Below are 26,006 nucleotides of genomic sequence, written 5' to 3' on the forward strand. Positions count from 1 at the left end.
TCAACAACATGCTCTCAGAGGGGCAGAACCTCTTAACCCAATGCTGTTACCCAAGCTGCTCAGCTCCCTCATCTTCCTCACTAGTCAGTGACTAGCTTTGACCTTCCTTGAGGTTCCCTGTGCCATCTGAACACTTCCAGATGTGGGACTAGAGGAATGAAAAGTGGCACCTGGGGAGGAGGCATGGAGAAGCCCTGGCACTGAGGAGTAGAAGCAGCAGGAACAGACTGCAGCCCTAGAGCTGGCCTCAGACTGAGCTACAAAGAAACTAAAAGGCACTGCATGTCGACAAAAACTACATTAGTTAATGAAACACAGTGCTCCTAGACCAATGGGAAAAAATACCACAAGAAAAATACAGTGGACCTATAAGAGGTCACACACACTGGACTAACTTTAGAATATTACAATCTAAAACAGTAAAAATGTCACCAAATGTCCAAGCATGGCATTTTGAAAGGGGTGCGGTTCTTCCTTTGGAGGAGTTGTGTGTAACCTCTTCTCATCTACTCCTATTAACTTGCTTGTGGAACTTACCTAGCCAGAATATTATCATGGGTCCCTGTGAATGGCTTTCCTAAGGACACCGGGGTGGTCCCGTTACAGCTCACACTTCAGCTAACTCCATATAAAACAAGCACGCCAGATGGAATGCTTAACATTTGCATACAGTGGCTCTAATTTTAAATAAAAAGCAGCATCATTTGGTGGTCCTGAACAGCAACTCACCAGGGCCGGAGGTGACCATCTCCGTTCCAGACGGATTCAGAAAGAAAGCCTGTTTAGGACTACCCAAGCTGAAAGGACATGAAAATTAACCGCCACCCCCCACCCTCGCTTCTTTTTTGTAAATCTTTTCCAGTAATGAGGTCATGCGCTCTGACCCCAAGCTGCCACACTGGGACTGCTCAGGACAAGCAAGGAAACCTTCATGGGAGCGATCCATCGTCTGACTTCTGGGGGTGCACCAAAACCTTCTCTGCCCCGCTGCGTCTCACAAGGGCAAGAGCAGGCAATGGCACTGTTGAAAAGCACTAGAGCCGCAAAGCTGACTGCGGGGCATGATGTCCACAGAGACCCAGCTACGAACCCAGTTCCTTCCCCATGAGGTTGAGTCTCCTGTGAGGCTCTGCCCTCACCTTATCTTTGTTTTTAAAAAGATTTCCTTTACTTCTGCAAGGCCAAGGACCTCTGAGGCATGTTCCTAACATGCAATAGAGAACCCTGTGAAACACTTAGCATGGAAACAGAGCTCTCCCTGCAGAGGGTGGGGGAGGGAGGAATACATGACATGGGGCCCTGTGCTTTTTTTTTTTTTTTTCTTCAGTAAAAGCTCCTTTCTATTGCTCTTGTTTCTGAGAATGAGAAATGGAAATGACAGTCTACTTTTGAGTTCCTTAATAATAAATTCTTTATTATTAAATTAACTGCCTCTTTCAGTTTACATTTAGAAACAATTTTGAAAGGAATGCACAGAACAGAGTCCAGCTCTGCTGGATTTCTGCATTTAAAATCTTCTCTAAAGCTCCTATCCCCTGTGATTTCTGGCACACGAGTTTGGCTCTTTCAGCCTGCTCCTTATAGCTTCCAATATTTATTCCCGCAGGTTACAGTCGGGGCTTAATCCCCACAAACTCAGCAGAAAACACGACGTGCCAAGATGCGCCTAGCGGGTTAATGATGCATTTACCACGTCCGAGGAAGGGCAGGTAAATGCCACTACAGGGCCCGGAAGCTTCTCTGCAGACCTTCAATGGGGAAAAGGCACAGAATCACACCCGGCTGCGAAAAAAAAAAATGAAGTGTAATAAAATAACTTAGCAGCTGCTAAACATTATATTCAATTTCTGACATCCTGAAGATAAAAACCAAAGCTATCACTCTCCGAAAAAATGGGAAAGTAGCAAACCCCTGTAATCTCCACAGAAATTTATAAACAGCAAATGCTTTAAATAATTCTTATTTAGGTCTCCCTCCTGGTTTTCCTTTCTTTTGGAGACCTTCCTTCTGAAAGCTGCTCCTGATTCACCTTGCCCTGCCTCCCCCTCCATTAATAGTTCAAGTAAATGGGGACCCGGTGCGCTACCCAAAAAACCAGAACTGGGTTTCACAAGTGGGGGTCGTGGCCATCAGGAAAAGGGGCAGAATAATAAACATGTGTGAGATTTGCCAGGACAAGCCAGAAAGGAGACCTTGGCATAAAGTTTAACAAGAAATCGAGCTGCTGTTTTCAGCAAGACAGAGAACACTGCTGATTTATAAGAAGAGCTCAGCATTCAACCCTGTGAACGGAAGATACAAAAAACAGGTAACGGATCTCTGGCTCTCCCCAAACGAACGGAACCAGCAGCAACACTAGCAGGAGCCAAGAGGTAGAAAGCTCCCGCCGCCGCCGCCTCTAACACCAGGGGGTTAATTGTGTCCAGCAGACCCTGCTGCCGCCGCCGCCACTCTCCTCCTCCCGCCGCTCAGCTGCATTTGCTCTGGATGTTCACTAAGCTGGGGTTCGACGCTGCACGCTTGGCTGAGAAGAAGGAGAGAGATGTTTCAGGGCTGTGCACCAAACACGTCCTACCGCATCTGCACCAATCTCGGACATTCGCACAGAAATGTAGCCTGTTAAACTGTTACAGAGCTTTGGGGTAACACGTGGGAAGGGAGGGCTACTGGCTGTGAATTAAGGGGGGGGATCTCGTATGCTCTTCTAGCCAAGGTGAGAGTACAAAACGATAAAGAAATAAAACTGTCCAGGGCAGGGCACGATACCCTACAAGCAGCAAGCTGGGATATATGCTGAGCAGTGGACAGGGATAACTGGTCTTTCTCTGCTGTTCTCTACTTTTACTAACCATCCACGAGCCCCCTTCTCTTTCTAGGGTCAACTGCCCCAGCATCTCTCCTCATCCTATTCACTCTGTCCTGGCACTCCTAGATCAAAGCTGGACTAGTTTCCAGTAGTGTTCACGCACAGCAGCAGATGCGACTCCGGAAGCCCATTCAGACACGTACTAGTTAATGGCAAAGTAACAGGCCGATACAGTACAGTGCGCTCCGTTAACCCGCGATTGGACGCGCGTTTGACGCGCTAGCTTTACCCCTTATTCAGTAAGGGGTAATAGAGCGTCGAAAACGCACGTCCAACACCCCCCCCCCCAAACCTAATAGCGCCCGCAATGTGCAAATGCATATTGATGGCCCTATTAGGTATTCCCGCACGATACAGTAAGTAAAATGTGCAGCCAAGCCGCACATTTTACTTTAAGAAATTAGCGCCTACCCGAAGATAGGCATTAATTTTTGCCGGCGCCGGGGAAGTGAACAGAAAAGCAGTAAAAACTGCTTTTCTGTGCACCCTCCAACTTAATATCATGGCGATATTAAGTTGGAGGCCCCAAAAGTTAAAAAAAAAGTAAAAAATAAAAAAATGTAAAATGGGCCCGTGGCTTGAAAACCGGACGTTAAATTTTGCCAGCGTCCGGTTTCCGAACTCGTGGCTGTCAGCGGGTTTGAGAACAGACGCCGGCAAAATTGAGCATCAGCTGTCAAACCCGCTGACAGCCACCGCTCCTGTCCAAAAAGAGGCACTAGGGATGCGCTAGTGTCCCTAGCGCCTCTTTTTGCCGCAGACCCTAATTTAAATAAATTAATTTACTGTATCGCACGCACAGGAGAGTGTCCTGCCCGCTCTCCCGCGATTTTTACTGTATCGGCCCGTAAATGAACAAGGAGTAATGTTAATGGGGTTCTACAGAGCACATTTCATTCCTCATCCAACATCAGCAAGTTACTAAACTGTCCTCTGATTAGAACAGACTAAGCCCTTTTGGGGTAGAATCATTGTAATCATATAAATAATCTTGTATAGTACTGTATATAGCCATAGTTATAAAAAAAAGTCTTCTGAGAACCTGCTTCCAATCTTATCCTACAGTGCAGACAAGCAGCACTGAAGGTGGGGCAAATACCTTATTTTTTCTCTTTGAAATGGTAGCTTCCAACTAAGCATAACCTGCCTCAGTTGGGGCTCGGGATCCAGAAGCTTTCCTCTAAAGTTATTGGGGGGGGGGGGGGGGGGGTTTCCTCCAATTTTAGTTACCTCATTCCTTGCCCTGCCATCACAGCAACAACTCTCTGGCTGAGATGCATGGACTACAGTTACCTCCTGAAAACCAGTACTCATGCACACCGGGGCCAGTCCCTCCACGCACCCTGGGGGCTGCGAATCCTGTCTCTGCTGACACAAGGAGCACAACTGGGCTCAGGAACCAAACTTTCGCATCTTTAAAGATTCCCGAGTCTTGCACAACAGTATCGCTTGCAGTTTCAAGTTCTGAAATCAAGTGACTGACAGATTCCCAGGAAAACTGACCGCAGTCAGGGAGAGGCCTTCCTGCTCTGCTGCTACTCGACCCACTCGAGTACTTACGCTGGATGAGTTTGCGCTTCTTCTGCTCGGAGTGGAGGAAGCTGCTGAGGTAGAAGATAATGGGCAGGAAGAGAACGAAGGCCGACACAGCGATGACTGGCACGGTGTCTCCGCAAGGGACAGTGCAGAAGAAGGTCTTACTCCACAGCCGCCGAGTGATGTTAATCTGCAGCAGCAAGAAGCAGCAGTGACCATCCGTACACCAGCTATGCCCTTATTTCTACAACAGGGTACACACAACTGTGCAAGACGAGTCCCTTCCCCGGAGAGCTTACAATCCATGTTAGTGAGAATACTGGACAGCAGGAAAACTGGTTCTCACCTGCTAATTTTTGTTCCTGTAGTATCATGGATCAGTCCAGACTCCTGAGTTTTGCATCCCTGCCAGCAGATGGAGACAGAAAAAGGTTTTACTGGCACTGCTACATAATCACTTGTGCCACCTACAGTTCCTCAATATTGACCCATACCCAAGCACAAAAATCATAAAAAAACCACACCAACAAATTCAACAAATGTACAGACATTTTCAACAAGTCTGTATTCCATACCATTAACCTCTGTAGACCCTACCAAAAAAATCTCAGCTTAGCGGACAACTCTCCATCTCCACAGATTGGGCGGGTTCTGGACTGATCCATGGTACTATAGAAACGAAAATTAACAGGTAAGAACCAATTTTCCTTTCCCTGTATGTACCCAGATCAGTCCAGACTCCTGGGATGTAACAAAGCTCCTTGGTTAGGGTGGGACCTCAAGAGTCCCGCTCGCAAAACACTTTCTCCAAACGACCGGGACTCCAGATCCCCCACATCCAAGCAATAGTGCCATGTGAAAATATGCAGCGATTTCCAAGACGCTGCTCTGCAAATTTCCTGTGCAGAAACCAACTGAGGCTCTGTCCACAAAGCCACCTGAGATCGCGTAGAATGAGCTCTCAAACCCTCAGGAGCCAGGCGTCCCTTCATTATGTGTGTGGATTCAATGGCCTCCTTGAGCCACCGCGCAATAGCAGCCTTGGAAGCATGAAAATCTTTCTTGGAACCACTCCACAAAACAAAGAGACAATCCGACCTCCTGAATTCATTCGTTGCCTTGAGATACCTCAACAGAGCTCTACAAAAGTCCAACAGTTTAAGCTCCCTTGTATGAGGAGCGGAAGAATTAGTCTCCGGAAAAGCCGAAAGTCCCACAGACTGGAACACATGAAACACCGATACCACCTTCAGTAGAAAGAGGGCACTGTCCGTAAGGACACCCCTGAGTCCAAAATCTGCAGAAAAGGATCAAGGCCAGACAAAGCCTGCAACTCAGAGATTCTCCTAGCTGAACAAATGGCCACCAGAAAAACAACCTTAAGGGTCAAATCTTTAAGCATCAATCTCCGAAGAGGTTCAAAAGGTACCTCACACAAACCTCTGAGAACGAGATTAAGATTCCAATATAGACAAAGGGAACAGAAATGTGTGACAGCCTCCTTTTCGCAGCATCTGGAGAATCTGTCAGCTCCAGCCCCTCACTGCTGGCGGAACAACCAGTGCACAACCCTACACTGTTAAATCGTGACTGCGAAGAGCCGCAAGCGCAGCAAACTGAACCATGCACCATCTCGAAGAAGCCCCGGATGCTGAGAACCACAGCATTGCACTCCCCAACTGCCCCCAAGCAAAGAGGCAGAAAGTCGGTGAATACTAGAATACAGGATCCTACCTAAGAACATGCCAGAGCAAGGGTCCATCAAGCCCAGCATCTTGCCTCCAACAGTGGCCAATCCAGGCTACAAATACTTGGCAAGTACCCAAACACTAAGTAGTTCCCATGCTATTAGTGCCAGTAATAGTAGAGGCCATTCCCTAAGTCAACTTGATTAATAGCAGTTAATTGGCTTCTCCAAGAACTTATCCAAACCTTTTTTTAAACCCAGCTACACTAATTGCACTAACTACATCCCCTGGCAACAAATTCCAGAGTTCAATTATGCGTTGAGTGAAAAAGAACATTCTCTGATTAGTTTTAAATGTGCTACATTCTAACTTCATGGAGTGCCCCCTAGTCCTTCTATTATCCAAAAGAGTAAATAACAGATTCACATTTACCCGTTCTAGACCTCTCATGATTTTAAACACCTCTATTATATCACCCTCAGCCATCTCTTCTCCAAGCTGAATAGTCCTAACCTCTTTAGTCTTTCCTCATAGGGGAGCTGTTCCATCCCCTTTATCATTTTGGCCGCCCTTCTCTATACCTTCTCCATCACAACTATATCTTTTGTAAGATACGGCGACCAGACAACAAGAGAACTCTGAAAATTTTGAGCAAGTGAAAACAGTGAATGAACTCTGTGCATGGACACTCTTGCATGAATGCCCACAATCACCATATAGATGCTTCCGGTGCCTCCTATTAAGGAACACATAGAACAGAAAAGAACTATGTAGAATACTCATTGGAGGAATGGTGTAAGGACCTTTGAGCGGACAAAGGGAAGGGCATCTGGACTGATCCGTGGTACCACAGGAACGAAAATGAACAGGTAAGAACTAATTTTCCTTTCCCTGTACGTACCCGGATCAATCCAGACCATGGGATGTACACCAAAGCTTCCCTAGACAGAGTGGGACCTTGACAGTCCCACTCAAAGTACCTGCCACCCAAAGGAACCAAACACTGGCGCCTGAACATCAAAGCGGTAATGTCGAACACAAGTATGCAGAGACTTCCAAGAAGCTGCCCTGCATATCTCCTGTGGGGAGACAGACTGGCTCTCCACCCAGGAAGCAGCCTGAGAACGCAAGGAATGAGCCTTAAGGCCCTCCGGGACCGGACATCCCTGACAGATGTAAGCCGACGAGATCACTTCCTTCAACCAGCGAGATATCGTAGTCTTAGAGGCCTGTTTGCCCCGGTTGGGGCCACTCCATAAGACAAAAAGACGATCAGATACTCGAAAGTCATTAGTCACCTCAAGATAACCCATAAGAACGCGTTTCACATCCAGGCGGCGGAGATCATCCCCGCCAGGGCTTGCAATGTCCGTAGGAGAGAATGCGGGGAGCTCCACCGACTGATTGACATGAAATGAAGACACGACCTTCGGTAAGAATGACGGGACCGTCTTAAGAAGTTGGCTTGAACTTTCTCGTTGCCCGCTATGTGAGAAGCCACGAGGCACTCCAGGTGTCGCTCCACCCACAAGAGAAGCCGACTTGCTTCGAGGGCCACCAGCCGACTCCTGTTGCCCCCCTGGCGATTGATGTATGCCACGGTGGTAGAGTTGTCAGAGAGAACCCGGACCGCCCATCATCGGAGCAGTGGGATAAATGCCTTGAGTGCCAGATGAACCGCACAAGTCTCCAGGCGGTTGATGTGCCAGTGAGACTGGGTTGGGGACCAGTACCCCTGCGTGGTCTGAGACTGGCAAACTGCTTCCCAACCAGAGAGGCTGGCATCCGTCGTGACTACCATCCACTGCGGGGTTCGAAGGGACATTCCACGGAGGAGGTGCTTGAGAGAAAGCCACCATTGTAAATCACTGATGGTAGAGTAGGATAGTGGGAGCTACATCTGAAACTGTTCCGATACTGGCTGCCAACGGATCAGCAAAGCTCTCTGTAAAGGACGCATATGTGCAAACGCCCAGGGGACCAAGTTGATCATGGAAGCCATGGTCCTCAGGACCTGCAGATAATCCCAAGCCATGGGGAGAGGTATGGAGAGGAAGCTCTGAACCTGATCCATCAGCTTAAAAGCCCTCGAGTCCGGCAGAAAAACCTTGCCAACGCGGGTATCGAAAGAGCCCCCAGGAACTCCAAGACCTGGGTCGGTCGGAGATTGCTCTTGGAAAAATTGATGATCCATCTCTGGGACAAGAGAAGAGCAAGCACGTGGTCCACCGCCTGGCGGCATAGGGTCTCCAACTTGGCACAGATTAACCAATTGTCCAAGTACGGATGAACCAGCACACCGTCCTTCCGAAGGGCTGCCGCCACCACCACCATCAACTTTGGTAAACATGCATGGTGCCGTGGCGAGACCAAAGGGCTGGGCCTGGAACTGAAAGTGTTGGCCCAAGATGTGGAACCGGAGAAACGCAGGTAGGCCTCCTTCAGATCGAGTGAGGCCAGAAAGTCTGCGGGATGGACCGCCGCTATCACTGCCCGAAGGGTTTTCATCCAGAAATGGGGCACCTTAAGGGCCCAGTTGACCCTCTTGAGATCCAGGATGGGATGGAAGGAGTCGTCCTTCTTTGGGACCACGAAGTAGATAGAATATTGACCGGCGCCGCGTTCTGCCACCGGGACCGGGAGGATGGACCCCAGCCTCTAGAGTCTGGTGAGAGTGAGTCACAGCGGCCCACTTCCTGTGGCCGCACGGAGAGTCCATGTACAGGTCCGAGATGTCGCAAGCAAAGTCTAAGGCGTAGCCTTTTTCTATTGTTTCGAGGACCCGACGTGATTTTGGCCCATTCCTCCACGAACAGAGACAAATGACCACCTAAGTTGAGAACCAAGGGATGGACCGGCAGATTCTCATTGGGAGGTGGGCTTGGGCATGGGACGATGGGGAGCGGTATCTCGGGTCCGGAACTTCAGGCTGCTCCGAGAAAGAAGGTGAAAAACCTAAAATGGCCGCTGTTCCCGTGGTTGATGGCCTGGGAACGGCGCGGCCATGTGTTTAAGAGGCCTGACTCGGGTTCCTGAGGGCATCGGGACACAGAGGAACCTTCTCCCCACCCCCCCGGTAGACATCGAGAACAGAGTCTCTCTGTAGAGAGACGAAGAAAGGAATCCCCAAAGCGAGACACATTGGGGATCGTGGCATTCTGATCCTTCCTTGGTTTTTTTTGGGGGGTTTTTTTTTTTTTTACTTTAAAACCCAAGCAGGGGAAAAAAAACGTCCCTGTAAGCAGCTCCAGAGACAAGTCCTCCCAGTGAAGGGAGACAAGTATGGGGGAAGAGAGAGAGAGGCTGAACAGGGGGAGTGACTGGCACTCCCCCTGTTCAGCCTGTTCTGTAAAGACAGAAAAATCCCCAGAAAGGACAAGAAGACGACAAACAGGGACCACAGGGTGAGCTGTTCCACCTGCTGGAGACAGACAAATACTGAAGGTCTACAGGGTAGGCTCTGTCCTCATATAGGATATCCTTTCAGTTTTGGTCTGCCTCCATCTGCTGGACAGGAGGCTCAACCCATGGCCGGACTGATCCGGGTACGTACAGGGAAACAAGGGTTCCATTGAATCAAAGGTTTTATCCAAAACAATCAGGGGAAAATAAAGCATCATCCCCAAAGGATGCTGTTTTGTGACTCACAGTCTATTTGTTAAAAAGGAGATGGACAAGTTAAATCAATGCTCCACAACATGATCTGGGCCAACTCCCCAAATCTGGACACTACCGGACAGATGGTTTTCTGGAACGCTACCAGGCACCAAGTAGAAACAATGCAGTGGGAGGGAGGGAGAGAAGCATCTTCTGCAACATGCTATTGGGGTTACCAGGTTTGGTTTGTGATCAGAACACCTTCCTATTATAAATCACTTTAAGAGACCAGCAAAACTGCTTTAGCTCTTAGGAGGGCTCTGCCCGGAGCTGACCTGGCTGGGCAAATTCCTTTCTCCAATATTTGCTGCTGTCCCAGCTGCACCTGTGCTCTAGATTCTGCTGTGGCAACTGCCCCCAACCAAAGGGAGACACAAGGGTCCCATCACAGGGGGAGTCACTTGGCATAGGGCGAAGGGTCAAAGAAGGCACTTACCGCATCTTCAAGGTCAATGCACAGAGCATGCTCTTCTTCCAGCTGGCTGTACAGGGCGTTCAGCTTTCTGTAACTATTGCTGCAGTTCCTGCAGACCTGGGAATAATTTCCTGGCTGTAACGGGATGATTGTCTGCCCCTGAAATTACAACGTGCATGGGCTTAGATTTCAAAAACAGAATTGTGCAGGGGTTCAAGCAGGCAAAATCATTTCAAATGCATCAAAGCTCAGTTAAACAAGCAGGGTCATGCCTATCCTCGTTTTCATTTTTGTCACATTCCCAACATTTCTTATATTTCATTCCCAGGGATAAGCGCTGGCTTTCCCACGCCTGCCTGGCTACTAACTTATTTAACTGATTTACATTCCACTTTTTGGCACTTCAAAGCAGATTACATTCAGGAAATTTCCTTAGAGGGCTCAGAATCTAAGTCATATCTGAGGCAATGGAGGGTGAAGTGACTTGCCCAAGGTCATAAGGAGTGGCAGTGGGATTTGAATGCTGGTTTCCCTGGTTCACAGCCCACTGCTTTAACCCCCAAGCCACACTTCCACTCCATTGTTTATGGACTTTTCCTTCAGGAACTTGTGCAATCTTCTCTTGAACCCCACTATGTTAGGTGCCTTCACCACGTCCACAGCTTGACTGAGTGCTGAGTGAAAAAATACTTGTATGATTTGTTTCATGGAGTGTCCCCTAGTCCTAGTGCAGCTTGAAAGGGTAAATTACCTTTCCCTATTTACCTGTTTCATTCCACTCATGATTTTATAAATCTCAATCATATCCAAGCTGAAGAACCCTAATCTCTTTAGCGCTCTCCATAAGGAAGCTTTTCCATCCCCATTATCATTTCTGTCACTCTTCCCTGTACCTTTTCCATGTGCACTATGGCTTTTGAGACAGGGAGACCAGAACTGCACACAAAACTCAGGGTGCTCCCGCACCATGGAGTTATATAAGAGCTTTATGATAGTCTCAGTTTTGTTTTCTATTCCTTTCCAAATAATTCAACCACCACACACCGAGCTGAAGATTGCAAAATAGTGTCCACAGGGACTCCAAGGGTGGTGACTCCTGACCCAGCATAGTGTACCTGTAGTTGGGATGATTTTTCCTTTCTTGCATTACTTTGCACTTGTCCACATCAAATTACATCTGCTGTTTAGATGCCCAGTATCCTAATATTACAAGGTCCTTCTGCAATTCTTCACAATCTGCTGCTGTATTAATGACTCAAAACAATTTTGTGTCATCTGCAAATCTGGTCACCTCCCTCGTCATTCTTTTCTCTGGATCATTTATGAATATGCTAAATAGCACAGGTCCCAGTATAGACCCCTTGAGGCACTCCACTAACAGCTTTTCTCCATTAAGAAAACGGACCTTTTAGTCCTACTCTGTTTCCTTTTATCCAGTGACCAAGCCACAATAGAACACTGCCTCCAATTCCATGCCCTTCCAAGCTCCTGAAGAGTCTCTCACGAATGGCTTTGTTAAATGCCTTCTGAAAATGCAAATACACTATATCACCCGGCTCATCTTTGCCTTCATGTTTATTTATACTCTCAGAAAAATCTAGTATATTGGTAAGGCAAGACTTCCCTTTGCAAAATCCATGTTTATTTATTTATAAAATGTGTAAATCACTTTCCCGGTTTTAAAGTAAAATCTTTCAAAGCAATGCACGTTATGAACTGAAACTTATAACAATAAAATCAAACATAAAAATAACACATAAAACACAATATACAAATTATTCAGTACTGCCATCGCTGTATGTCCACACCTGAAGAGTTGTCTACCTTCAATATCATCACTCATACCTTTAGCCATAGGGCCAGAGTCACATCAGAGCAAGTCAAATCAAACAATTCCCAGAGATACCATCAGCCAGGTTTTACTTTACGCCGAAACCACATCAAGGCAGTCTCCTCTCTGACAGATTGAGATCATTCCATCATTTGGGCACTGTCACTGGAGAGGATCCATTTTGCAATTTAACACATCGGTATGCTTTAACCAAGGGAAGCTGAAGTTGGTGACAATACTGTGAACGAGTATGTCTAATCCCTCCTCATATGCCGTTATCTCCACCGCTACCCCCCCCTTCAAACTACTAAGAATCCTCTCACCCCTCCCTTAAACCACCCGCTCTTATCTTTTCCCTTGCCCTCCTCTCTCCACTTAATTTTTACACCCCCCCCCCCCCCCGCTCTATTGCTCCCCTGGAACTCCCTAGGCTACCCTTGTTTCTACCACCGTCAGCATAACCTCCCAATTGAGTTACCTTGCTAATCGTTAATATACTATATTACTACTTCCCTTGAACTCCCAGTTGTTTTACCATGCTTATTGTTAAATTGCTATTCTTCTCTCTCTTGCGCTACCCTTAATCCCCAGTTGTTTAATCATGCCTATCGTTAATATACTTTATTACCCTCTCACGAACTGTCGTTAATCCCGCATTACTTTAATACGCTTTCTATTCATGCACCTCCCCCCCCCCCCCGCTTTGTTATTAGTTACATGTACTTCCATTTCCTTGTTATTACAGTTTCATGTAAACAGACATGATGTACATACGAATGCCTGTATATAAAAACGTTTAAATAAATAAATACATTTCCATATGTGGTGGACCCACACCCCAGAACACCTTAAAAGCAAGCACCATAACCTCACCAGCAACCAGTGCAATTTAAGGACAGGAGCAGCGATTCCCGTAGTTCTCGTGGTCGTATTTTATACTACTTGGAGCTTCTGAATCAAACTACCAGCAAACCTCCAATAGTCCAATACCACTATTACTAGGGCATAGACCTCGAATTTCAAAGCTCGAAGGCTCAAAAAAAAGATTTCAATTGCCGCACTAATCTCAATCTACCAAAGGCCGTTCAGATCACTGTATTAATTTAACTTTCCAGAGACTAACTGGAATGCAACAAGACCCCAGGACATCTCACATTCTCACTAGCTATTCTTGTCTGTCTCTCACTTTGGAGCTGAAATTTCTCCAAATTGATTCCTACCTGTAGAACTTCAGTCTTTTTGGTGTTCAAAATCAAGTAATTCTCCCTTAAGCAGATACCAACAGTGTTCATGCAATTATTAAAGTGGGAAAGAACGTTGCCCAAGTCAGATCCCAGAGGTACTAAAATTTGGGTGTCATCAGCATATATAAACGGAGTAAAACCAAAAGAATGGATATCATCTCCCCCATTAAACCATGTATTTATATGGTCAGTAATTTTGTTTTTAAGACTAGTTTCAACCATTTTGTCCAGCACTGAAGTGAGGCTTACCGATCTCTAGTTTCTTGGATCACCCCTCAAAACCTTTTTAAAAATCAGTATCGTCACATTGGCCATCCTCCAGTCTTCTGGTACCGTGGGGCTTTTTAAAATGATACTCTGCAGAAGTTGGTATTTAAAATGTTTGAAGGCTCCAACTAGTTAGCTGATCCCAGCACCATGAATATAAGTCAGCCAGATCTGTGCTGATCATCACAAAAGCCCCATGCAGGCGTTACACTGATGTACATGAAGCTGAAGACCGGCTCTTCGTCAGAACCCCCAGCAGGCATCACATTGATCCATGTAAAGCATAAACACAGCACAAACAAGAATAGTTTTATCAGATCCCTGTGCAGGGTTCTCATGAAAACAGCAGAGACTGCTGAAGAGCAGACCTTCATCAGAGCCTCATGCAGGTGGCTCCTGGTCTCCACATGACAGCAGATAAAGACTATACATCCCGTCGTCCTGAGATTCCTTTCCTTCAGAGATCCAGACCTAAAAACATTTCCTGAAATTCCTCCTGGCTCTGTCGTCTTCATCCTCATATGATAAACCATTGGAGAATGTATTTTTCACCAATGAATTATTTTCTATTTTACGTTATGTATGCCCTTCACCTGTCTGAATTTTGCCATCCTAGCCCAGCTCTTTTCCAAGGTATTAAGTCACAGATCAACTCATAGGGTTTATGCTTGAGCCTGCACCATAATTGTTCCTCTGGATACTGTGTATGACCTGCATGTCAGAAAACAAGGATGGTAGGAAGAGGTGGAACTTGAACCCATAACCCCAGGCTTAGAAGGCCAGTACCTTATCTAGAAGGTGTCATACTGATACATGCAAAACAAATACAGTACAGAGAGCGAAAGAGCAGAGTCAGGAAAGGGTTTTGTATTTTTAATGTGAGATGTTTACAATAAAAGTAAACCTTTTTACTGAATACAAAAATAAATTAAATTGGTTGAAATGTAGGTCGTACAATAGGAATCTGTGTCTTGCTGGTGACGGCTGGTAGAACAGGGGGCAGAAGTGCTGCCTTTGGATGCCACTGGTAACGGGAGTTCTGCCTCTGCCAGTAATGGCAGACAGACGTAAAGCTCTGCACCTATTAAGTGTTTGGCAGAATTTCTTTTTCATCAATTCACCCCGATGCAGGTGCAATGCTGAAACTGGACCGTGTCAGCTTCTAAGTTTTCTTTCACATACCTGTGTTTGTATTGAATGAGTTTTAAGATGTTTTAAGGCTTCCCCTTCCCTTTTTAATCATTCAGGTACTTACATATCTGCCTTTATATTTTCACTGGATACTTCTCTACCACCACTCTGTGTCAAAATAAAGGACTCAACTATTTTGGAGGGATTTGGTAGGGATTTTTTTGTTTTTGTGCTTCTAAATCAATTGGAACTAAGGCTGGGATCTGGCGCCATGAGAGATTTTTGCCTTCAACTCCCTTAGCCCAGTCACTGCAGCAAGAGTCCTCAGGCAGGGGCCACATTCCAGGGCTCCTTCTGAAACCCTGCGACTGTGGGGCCTAGGCCTGATCACTAGGACTCCCTCCCCCAGGTGCTGTGAATGCTGCCTCTGCAGCCATCTCCAGCACCGGCTCGGGAAGTGGAAGACCTGAGCTGGGAATTGCATGACAGTGCACAGCGCTGCCACTGGACTGGCCATTAATGAAGCAACCCAATTAAGAACATAAGAGGTTCCATGCTAGGTCAGACCAAAATCCACTGAGCCCAGCATCCTGCCCCCAATAGTGGCCAATCTGGGTAGCAGGTACCTGGCAGATCCCATCAAGTAGATCTAATTCCTCTTACTCTTTGCTTGAGAGGGATAGCAATGGCTTTCTTTAGTCTTCCTAATAATGTGTTATGCACTTTTCCTCCAGGAACTCGTCCAGACCTCTTTTAAGCCCCGCTCTGCTAATTACCTTGATCACATCCGCTGGCAACAGATTCCACAGCTTGATAGTGCGCCGAGTGAAAAAGTACTATATATGATTTGTCTTAAATCTGCTGGTTGCTAGTTTCATGGAGTGTCCCCTTGTGTTAGTATTTCTCGAAAGGATAAATAACCATCCCCTCTTTAACAGTTCCACCCAACTCATGATTTTATAAGCCTCTATCCTGTCCCCTCTCAGCCGTCTCTCTTCCAAGCTGAAGAGCCCCAGCCTGCGTAGCCTCTCATCATAGGAGCGATGTTCCTTCCCCTTTACCATTTTTGTCCCCCTCCTCTGCACTTTTCCTAGTTCCGCTGTGGCTTACTAGATATGGGGCAACCAGAACTGTACACAATATTCAAGGTGTGATGGCGCCATGGCTCAGTACAGAGACAGTATGATATCTTCTGTTTTCCTTTTCACATCATTCCTAACATTCTATTATCTTTAAAATACGAAAACATTTAATGGTTCATTGTCACTGTTTAACGTTCCTTGTAAAAAGTTTAACCCGTGTATTGTTTCAAAATACGAAAACGCTAAATGGTTTATTGTTACTGTTCAATGTTCCTTGTAATAACCCCGATCGGTCCACACAGACCAGGGTAACTTATTGTTTCATGTAAACCGGATTGATTTGTATTGTATACAGGAATTCCGGTATATAAAAATTAAAAATAAATAAATAAATTTTGCTTTGACTGCTGCCGCCATGCAGTGAGCCGAGGATTTCACTGTACTGTCCACAAGGACCACAAGGTCCGCTTCCTGGGTGGTGACTCCCACTACATAATCCAGAATCGTTTACCCATAGTTGAGATAATCTTTCCCTATGTTCATCACTTTGCACTTTTCCACATTAAATTTCAGCTGCCATTCAGCTACCCAGTCTCACAAGGTCCCTCTGCAGTTCCTCACAATCCACTGCTGTTTTAATAATTGAATAATTTCAGCTCATCTGCATATTTGATCACCTCACTCATCATTCCCTTTGCCAGACCATTTATGAGTAAGTTAAATTTCACAGGTTCCAGTAAGAGGTCCCTGAGGCACTCCACTAATGACCTTACTTCCTTTGAAAAATGGACCATTCAGTCCTAACCTCTCTTTCCTGTCTTTTAACAAAGTATCAATCCTCAATAAGACACTATATCCTTTATCATTTCTTGAGAAGTCTCATGAGACACTTTGTCAGATGTCTTTTCAAAATCCAAATACCCTGTATTAAATGGCTCACCTTTAGCTAAATGATTATGCAAAGTTTAATACAAAGTTTCAGAGTAAGAGTGAGGGGACAGAGTGTTGGATTAAATATGGGAACTTGTACGTTCCATGTGCCCAAGATGGCAGAAAACCAATGGGGAACACAACAAAACCTGACTTGTATATGAAGCGATATCCTAAAAGTGGTCAAGTTTCTATGGCCAGCAACGTATCAGTGTACACTGGAATGGTTGGACAATTTGGATAGGTCAATTAGCCTTATCTGTTCCCATCTACTATGATACTATGGGTACCTGTCTTGAAGAGCTTATAATTAAAGTATGAGCACGGGGGGGGGGGGGGGGTGTTAAGAGACTCGCTCAACATCACATTTGCTCAATGGCAGCTCTCTAGGTTATAGCTCCCTGCTCCAACCACCGAATCGTGCTGTTAGTAACGACCTTCTCTCTCCATGCACAATATGGGAGGGTCCCTCTGTCAATAAGGCCCTGGAAGTGTGTTCTGTGGCAGTGAGTCAGCGACATACAAGAGACATCATTTCAACTCCCATCCTCTTTACACCTTTGGAAAGAATCCCTAATACACCTCCACTGTCTTACGACCTGTAATTTAGCTGTATGCTCAGGCAACATCTACCTTGGTTCATTCGGCACTGACCTGCTGAAGGCAGCAGAGTTCTCAAGACCTGGTCACAAATGTATTAAGTCAGTCCAACAAGAAGGTCTCACTTACAACTTATCTTTATTTCAGCCGCACAAGAATGTGAGACTTACCTGTATGTTTTGCTCAAAGCACACCATCAATGCATCAAATAAGGCCAGAAAGGTCACTGTACTGTTCAGCATCTGTCCTCCGTCACTCTGAAAACACTCTGTCACAAGCAAGAAAATGACGACACTTCTTAACCATTTTCACTGGCACAATTCAAGAGAGATCTGCAGCTTTGTAACAGCAGTGCCGCAACACCCTACCCTCATCCCCAAAGAATTAAAACCAAGATCACCCACTGGCACTTCCACCAGTCAAAGGGAACAGGAAGAACATACTTGCTATTAAGGTGCAGTTTCTCACACTGCGCTGCCCTAAAATCTACTGAAGCTTCAAGGTGGCCAAACAGGTGGGTAAGATGATGGCAAGAGCATAAAGGATGTTTGGGTGCACCGGGAAACTAATAGCGAGCAGGAAAAAGAGGCAAAATATTGCCTCTATGTAAGTCTTGGGGGAGAGCTCATTTGAAATACGATGTACAATTCTGGGGACCACACCTTCAAAGTGGTCAACAGCCTTCATCACAGAGCATATGGAGAAAGATTTAAAGATCTAATCATGTATCCCTTGAAAGGAGGGAATGGGGAGATAAGACAGAGGTATTTAAATGTCTCTAAGATATCAATGCACAGGAGAGTAGCCTCTTTCAATGGAAAGGATGCTCTGGAACGAGGGGCCATGGGATGAGGTGAAAGGGAGTATGGTCAAGAGTAATCTAAGCAAATATTTATTTACAGAAAGGATGAGTGATGCATGGAACAGCTTCCCTAAAGAGATGGTGGAGACCAGGACAGTACCACAATTCCAGCAAGCAAGGGATAAGCACAGAGGGGATCTCCGAGGGAGAAGAAGAGGCAATAAAGCTGAGGCGATGCGCATGGACAAACTGTGGTTATTATCTGCACTCATATTCTGTTTCATCCTAACAGGAACAGAATGAAAACAAAAGGGGGAAATAGAGGGCATACGTTCACATTTTGAATCCTTCCAGGTGTTATTGAAGAATGTGGTGAAGCTCAGTATCAGCTGTATTCTGTCGGACTGCAGGAGATTCCTCGCACAGCTGCCGCTCTCAGATGTGTTCTGAAATGCAACAACAAAAAATGTAAACGTTAGCCAGGACTTTACAATAGTTTAAAAAAAAAAAAAAGTTAAGCTTTTGCAGGTGATGAACCTATTGACACAGGCTAGGGATACCCACACTAGAGATACTGTGCCAAGTCCCTGCACATCCAGATGAATAAGAAATTAAGATATGCCATACTGGGTCAGACCAAGGGTCCATCAAGCCCAGCATCCTGTTTCCAACAGTGGCCGATGCAGGCTACAAGTACCTGGCAAGTACCCAAACACTAAATAGATACCATGCTAGTAATACCGGATTCAGGAAAACACTGAAGGCTGCCTTATTTAAGCAAGCATACAATATTTAGGGGTGAGTGGCTACAAAATACAGGAAAATGTTGAAGGCTGTTTTTACACTATTTTTTTTTTTTAGCAGGGTTTGATTTTTAAGTGTTTTATTAATTAAGTACAGATTTTGATTTTTATTGTAATATAAGATTGTTAGTTTTATAGCAGGTTGGCTTTACGCATATTTTTTTGGTTTTATGTAAGTCAATGTTATTTGCTCTGTCTTGTTTTTTTTTATTGATTTTATAATCTGTTTTTATGTTTTTTAACATTTGTTTTATTATGAATGGCTTGTGTAAACCATCTAGAATATTGATAAGCAGTTTATAAATTTTAAATAAATAAGCAGTGGATATTCCCTAAATCAACTTGACTAATAAGTTTATAGACTTCTCCTCCAGGGACTTGCCCAAATCTTTTTTAAACCCCACTAAGCTAACTTCCTTAATCATATCCTCTGGCAATGAATTCCAGAGCTTAATTTTGGGTTGAATGAAAAATAATTTTCTCTAATTAGTTTTAAATGTGCTACTTTTTAACTTCATGGATTGCCCCCGAGTCCTTCTTTTATTTGAAAAAGTAAATAACCGATCCACTTTTACCCATTCTAGTCCTCATGATTTTATAGACCTCAATCATAATCCCCCTCAGTCATCTCTTCTCCAAGCTGAACAGTCCTAACCTCTTTAGCCTTTCCTCCTAGGGGATCTGTTCCATCCCCTTTATCATTTTGGTCACCCTTCTCTGTACCTTCTCCAGTGCAACCAGATCTTTTTTGAGATGCAGTGACCAGAATTGAACACAATACTCAAGGTGTGGTCTCACCATGGAGCGACATCCTCTGTTTTATTCACTATTACCTTCCTAATAAATTCCTAATATTTTGTTTCCTTTTTTGACCACTGTCACACACTGAGTCGATTTCAATGTATTGTCCATTATGAAGCAAAGATCTTTTTCCTTGGTATTAACTCCTAATATGAAACCTAACATTGTATAACTACATTGGTTATGTTTATTTTTATGCATCACTTTGCACTTGTTCACATTATATTTCATCTGCCATATGGACACCCAATCTTCCAGTCTCTCAAGGTCCTACTTGTGGAAGTTTTGAAATCACAATCTGCTTGTGTTTTAAAACCTAAATAAATTGAGTCATCTGTAAATTTTATCACCTGATTTGTCATTTCCCCTTCCAGATCTTTTAGAAATGTATTAAAAAGTCCAAGACTCCACTGTTTATCTCTTTCTACTGAGAAAACTGACCATTTAATCCTACTCTCTCGTTTCCTGACTTTTAATCAGTTTGCAATCCCCAAAAGTGCACTGCTTCCTACTCCATGACTTTTTAATTTTTTTTAGAAGTCTCTTAGGGGGGATTGTGTCAAACATATTCTGAAAATCCAAATACACTACATCTACTGGTTCACCTTTATCCACACGTTTATTAACCTCTCCAAAAAACTATAGATTTGCGAGGCAAGACTTCCCTTGGGTAAATCCCTGTTGGCTGTGTCCTATTACATCATGTCTATCTATATATTCTGTGATTTTGTTCTTTAGAATAATTTCAACTATTTCCCCAGCACTGAAGTCAAGTTCCCTGGTCTGTAGTTTCCCGGATCGCCCCTGGAGCCCTTTTTAAATATCGGGGTTACATTGTACCTGAAGACTGGAGGGTGGCCAATGGATGATTTTAATTATAGGTTACAAATTGCTATCAATAGATCTGAAATTTCATTTTTTAGTTCTTTCAGAACCCTGGGGTGTATACCATCTGGTCCTGGCGATTTGCTACTCTTCAGTTTGTCAATCTGGCCTACTACACTTTCCAAGTTCACCATGATTTGGTTCATCTGAATCATCACTCTTGAAAACCATCTCTGGAACAGGTATTCCCCACCTAATATCTTATTTATTTATTTATTTGTGATTTTTCTATACCGGCATTCACGGAGTTTGTATCATGTCGGTTTACATAAAACAAGGGGTGAGCAATACAAAACTATAACTTGAATATATACATTACAACTTATAATAAATTATAACAAGTGCTCAGAAGAAGAAGTTATAATAAAACAGGGATGATTCTAACTGGGAGTAAAAGAAGAGGAAGATAGAAGTTTAACAAGAGGTAGAACTTTGCGGAGGTTGTTAATGACTATATTAGTTTAACGGAAGATGATCAGTCTTGTTGTATTTGTAAATACAACAAGACTGATACAACAAGAAGATACAACAATTTGTATCTTCATTTGTAAACACAGAAGCAATTAATTCATTTAGTCTTTCCACCATGGCCTTATCTTCCCTAAATTCCCCTTTAACCCTTCAATCCTCTAACAGTTCAACTGTCTCCCTCACAGGATTTCTACTTCGGATATTTAAAAACGTTTTTATTATGAGTTTTTGTCTCTACAGCCAGCTTCTTTTCAAATTCTTTCGTAGCCTATTTATCAATGTTTTACACTTAACTTGACAATGCTTATGCTTTTTCCTATTTTCTTTAGATGGATCCTTTCTTCCAATTTTTGAAGGAAGTTATTTTGGCTAAAATAGCCTCTTTCTTGGCCTTTTAACCAAGCTGGCAGTTGTTTGGCCTTTCTTTCACCTTTCTTACTATGAAGAATACATATGGACTGAACTTCTAAGGTAGTATTTTTAAACAATGTCCATGCCTGTTGTACACGCAACCTTTCTAGCTGTACCTTTCAGTTTTTTCTGTCTTCCTCATTTTATCAAAGTCTCCCTTTTGAAAGTTGGCACTAGTGCTGTAGGGCTACTTATTGTCCCCCTACCAGTCATTAATTCAAATTTGATCATGTTACGAATACTATTGCCAAGTAGCCCCACCACTGTTACCCCTCTTACCAAATCCTGTGTTCCACTATGAATTAGATCTAAAACAGCTCCCTCTCTCAACAGTTCCTGAACCAACATTCGCTAAATCAAGCTTAAAAACGTGAGTTTGATGAAGAATGGACACAAAAAGGTGTTGCATTTTCAAGATTGAAACTCATAAGCATTAGCATCAATTAAGGATTCCACTGTTGCTACTGTTCCTTCACAAATCTTTAATAAACATTTAACACTCGGTTGTCTCAAACATAAAAGTCTGTCTAAAGTGAGAGTCCATCTTCCATTCCCTCACCTCATGCTTGGATCAGAAAGGGCCAAGCATTCTGGTTGCAACTCTTAAGAAGTTTCCTTAGGAAATGTAAATACCAGTGGAAAAGCAAGGTCTATATATGTTACCATGTGACCACTGCATGCGTATGTTTTTCTAAGGAAGAATGGAAACTTTAAGAGGAAAAAATGTACTTACCAAGGATGTGGAAAATAGTGGTATTTAGGACATGACCTACAATGAACTGTGACAGACATACATAGACTGACCTGGCTACATGTCACAGCAAATGACAAAGGATACAGTGCAATATCCTGCAGGCTGTCAAAACTGTACAGCTGACATCCTTAGCTACAGCAGAATAGGCAGACAACCAAACTGAGCATGCCAGACAATCCTCATCCACAAACGCATACCTATTGTGTAACAACCTGGGTGTATTTCAAACAACTTTTACATACAAATCTATATATGAACGGAAGATGTGCCATGCTGCGGCAGACCAAAGGTCCATCAAGCCCTCATCCTGTCTGAGACAGTGGGCGATCCCTAAAAGTAGATTCAATTTCTTGGTCCTCACTCCCTATGACAAATGGTGGATCTCCCTGGGTCACCTGATTAATATCTCTTTATAGACTTTTCTTCCATGAACTTAGCCTAACCCAGCTATGCTAACTGCCTTTATCACATTCTCTAGCAATTATTTCTAGTTGATTGTGCATTGAATAAAAAAATACTTTATCCAATTTGTTTTTAAATCTGCTGCCTGTTGTTACACTGCATGTTCCCTGGTCCTAAATAACCAGTCTCTATTTATCTGTTCTACTCCACCCTACATAATATATTAATTTCTCACACAGTGAAGAATGTTATTTATGATAGGCAAGTAATCAGTGCAGATCTTTCAATTTCTCCCAAAATGTACATATTTTAAGTGCCCAATGGCAAATTCAAGGATTGGCATTTTGCTAAAAAAATTTTCACAACTATATGCAAAAATGCATATGTAGCTGCATGTATAGACATCCTCTCTCCAGCTCCCCCTCCCCCCCTGCTTTTTATAGTCCTTGTTAATAAGGAATTAAGAACAGGACAAACGATTTCTGGAGTTTGGCATCAGTTTTTCCTTACAGTATAAGTTCCTTACTGTATGGTGATGCCTGATCACAAGACAAATGACTAATGCATTACTAAAACAACAAAAAAAAAAAAGAGGATCATCAAACATGCACAGAGTTTATCAACTTCTGCTTTCCTTTCTCTGCAGGAGAACAAGGAGCACAAGGAAAGGGGAAGCCCAAGGGACATGGAAGGCAACGAGGTTGATAAATTTTGCAAAGTCCACTTTACCTTTTTGGGCATGAAGAGAACTTTGCAAAGTTTTCTAGCTTCACAAATAATAAAATTCCACATATGTTTTTACACTTCCAAAATTATATTTACATGTACAGAGTTGCTATGCTGCAAAATTATGCAAAGCAGTTCACTATTGACACATAAAGAACATGTACAACTAGCTTCGCAAAACTGACTTCATAAAAAAATTACTACACCTCATTGAGATGCAGTTGTTTTTTCAAAATTTCCTATAGAAACATTACGTGGTATTTTTCTACCAGGCTCATTTGCTTGTTAATCCCAGCAGCACGTGGAAAATCACAAGTAGTATGCAAAATTAAGCACATCCTGGTGTAATGTGACAGAAAGCTGGCATGCAGCTCTCAGAGGCTAGTCAGGCTGTGAAAGTCAGGCTTCATCCACTTATTGCAACAAATCAGGACAGTCTCTGCTCACCAGCAGATAAGGCAACATTATTCGCTACAGAAAAAGTATACTTAAGGGACATTTAATGGCATTGAAAGGGTAAATGCAAATAAGTTGTTCACTCTTTCAAATAAAACAAAATACAAGAACTAGGGGACAATCCATTGCTTACTGCACAATCTGAAACTTCTATTGGGGTTCCCTGGTTATACTAACCAGCCTTGATTACTGTAACTCAGCTTATATACTGAATTTCCTAAGTCTTCTCTGAGACCACTACAAGTTCTTCTCATTACTGCAGCACATATATTAACACCAGGCATAATGAACACATTATCCCAATTCGGAATGTGCTACACTGGCTACCAGTTGTAAAGAGAATTAATTTCAAAGTATTACTCCTAATTCACAAAAAGTTAAGTAAAGATGCTCCTGTATTTTTCAGTAAGTTACTTAAAAATTATCATCTTTCTCATAGTGTGAGATCCTTAGGTCATAACTTGGTTGATGTTCCCTCTCTGAAATTCTTCCATGTAAATAAGACAGTTGAAAGGTTATTTATTGCTGGGTCAAAAATGTGGAATGTTTCCTGGTAACTTATGAAATTCTCAGATTTATGTTCCTTTAAGAAGTTAAACTTTATTGTAGAAATAAGCCTCTGATGGAATTTAACTGACTAGCTCTCAAGAATTGCACCAGCCTATATTTGCACATTAGCTTGGTGATGTTATTTGTTTTGTACATTGCCTAGTACCCTGAGTTAGTGCGAATAATAAATTATTTTAAATAAATGAAATTACTAAGTAACACAGTGAAAACAAATTGGATAAAGTATTTTTTCCACTCAATGCACAATTAAGCTCTAGAACATATTGGCAGAGGTTGTGAAAGCAAGCAGATTTAAATAAAAATGTGGGCAAGGTCCTGGAGGAGAAGTCCATAAACAGCTTTGAACCAGATAGACTTGAGAATAGCCACTGCTTATTGACGGCATTAGCAGCATGGGTTCTATTTAATGCTTGAGACTTGCAATAGCCACTGTTGGGAAACAGGATGCTGAGCTTGATGGACCCTCGGTCTGACCCCAGTTCTTGTGATCCTACCTAGTAAAGCAGCAGACCCCGGCATCCCATGCTACATAATCAAGTCCCTGTTTTCTAATCTCAGCCCGCCTTCTGTTAACCTGATTCGGAGGATCTGTCTTTTCCTTATTACTTTTTTTCTTTTTTCCTTTGGCGGAGGTGAGCGAAAAACCACACAGAAAAGAGGAGAGCAGGGCTATGTGAGGAGCAATAGGGGCAGAGGGCTCAAGCATCACAAGCACGGCCGGTCTCACTCACCCCCAGCGCCAGAGCGATGTCGGTGACCTGGCGGCTCAGCTGCTGGTACTCGGGCCTGCAGTCCCGGCAGAGTCGCGCGGGGCGGGCGAAGCGCACCAGGCACTGGCTCAGGGCCGCGGTGCCGTTCGCCACTTCCCCGAGCAGCTGCTGGCAGGCGGGGTCCAGGTCCGGCTGCTCCGGGAGCAGAGCCCAATCACCGCCCGCTCCCAGGGACAGGAGCGACAGGAGCAAGCCCAGCCCAGCAGCCGCCATCGCCCCGCTTCCTGTGGCCGTCCCCGCTACTTCCGGTCGCCGCGAGCCCACGGCTTCCGGGCAGGTCAGAGAGCTCTGCTTCTCACGCGCCCTGGTAAACAGAGGGGCGGGGCAGGCTGGCAGCTGAGCAGCGATTGGTTACTCTGTCGTCGCCGCCTCCTCCTCGGGGACAGAGGGCAGGGAGGCGCGCGGCGGAGCACCTGATGAGGGCGGGGCAGGATTTCGCGGGCTTTAGGACCTCGATGCAAGGGAGAGGATCGGGTACCTACAGTTTGTCCTGTAAGAGAGAGTTCACCCTCAGGGCAATGCAATACTGTGCGCCCAGGCTAGCGCCCAGGTTAACCTGCGGTTGGACGCCTGTCCATAACCCCTTATGCAATAAGGGGCTTAGTGTGTACAAAACGCACGTCCAAACAGCACATAGCTAATAGCGCTCGTCACCGGTAAATGTCATGTGCATGAGGCTATTAGCTAGTACCCCGGAAGAGGAGAGGGATAACAGGTACCGAAGCAGATTTTTTGGAGCATAGGCGAACAGGTTCAGAGAGCCTGCCTGTCACCAAGATGAAAAACATGTATTTAAAATAATTTACAGTGCACTCCCAATATCATAGCAGCTTAAGAGTTTACTTATAAAACATACATAAAAGAACATGCTAATCATCTTAAGCACAAATTGTCCCATATCAACAAAT

General features: G+C 44.2%; 1 protein-coding gene across 2 annotated transcripts; it reads right to left on the reverse strand.

Moving 5' to 3' along the window:
• Positions 1-1,376: 1,376 nt before the first annotated feature.
• On the reverse strand, positions 1,377-25,389 carry OSTM1 (osteoclastogenesis associated transmembrane protein 1). 2 transcript variants are annotated; one of them, XM_029595305.1, is made up of 6 exons: positions 25,060-25,386; positions 18,381-18,495; positions 17,418-17,515; positions 10,184-10,321; positions 4,427-4,592; positions 1,377-2,524 (listed from the first exon to the last, which is right to left on the reverse strand). In XM_029595305.1, the coding sequence occupies exons 1-6, from the start codon at positions 25,309-25,311 to the stop codon at positions 2,469-2,471; spliced, it is 825 nt and encodes a 274-aa protein (XP_029451165.1). In that variant the 5' UTR covers positions 25,312-25,386; the 3' UTR covers positions 1,377-2,468. The 2 variants fall into 2 exon arrangements, with proteins under 2 accessions (XP_029451165.1, XP_029451166.1); XM_029595306.1 differs by lacking the exons at positions 1,377-2,524; positions 4,427-4,592 and adding an exon at positions 4,730-4,807 and having other exon boundaries at positions 25,060-25,389.
• Positions 25,390-26,006: the final 617 nt, after the last annotated feature.

The sequence above is a fragment of the Rhinatrema bivittatum genome, chromosome 3 (assembly GCF_901001135.1).
Source record: "Rhinatrema bivittatum chromosome 3, aRhiBiv1.1, whole genome shotgun sequence".
NCBI classification, from domain to species: Eukaryota; Metazoa; Chordata; class Amphibia; order Gymnophiona; family Rhinatrematidae; genus Rhinatrema; species Rhinatrema bivittatum.

Coding starts and splice junctions, on each gene's coding strand:
- OSTM1 (XM_029595305.1), bottom strand. CDS start 25,311: ATGGCGGCTGCTGGGCTGGGCTTGCTCCTGTCGCTCCTGTCCCTGGGA. Junction 17,516..18,380: donor GAAGGATTCAAAATGTGAAC/GTATGCCCTCTA, acceptor TGCTTGTGACAG/AGTGTTTTCAGAGTGACGGA. Junction 4,593..10,183: donor GCATTGACCTTGAAGATGCG/GTAAGTGCCTTC, acceptor TTGCTGCTGCAG/ATTAACATCACTCGGCGGCT.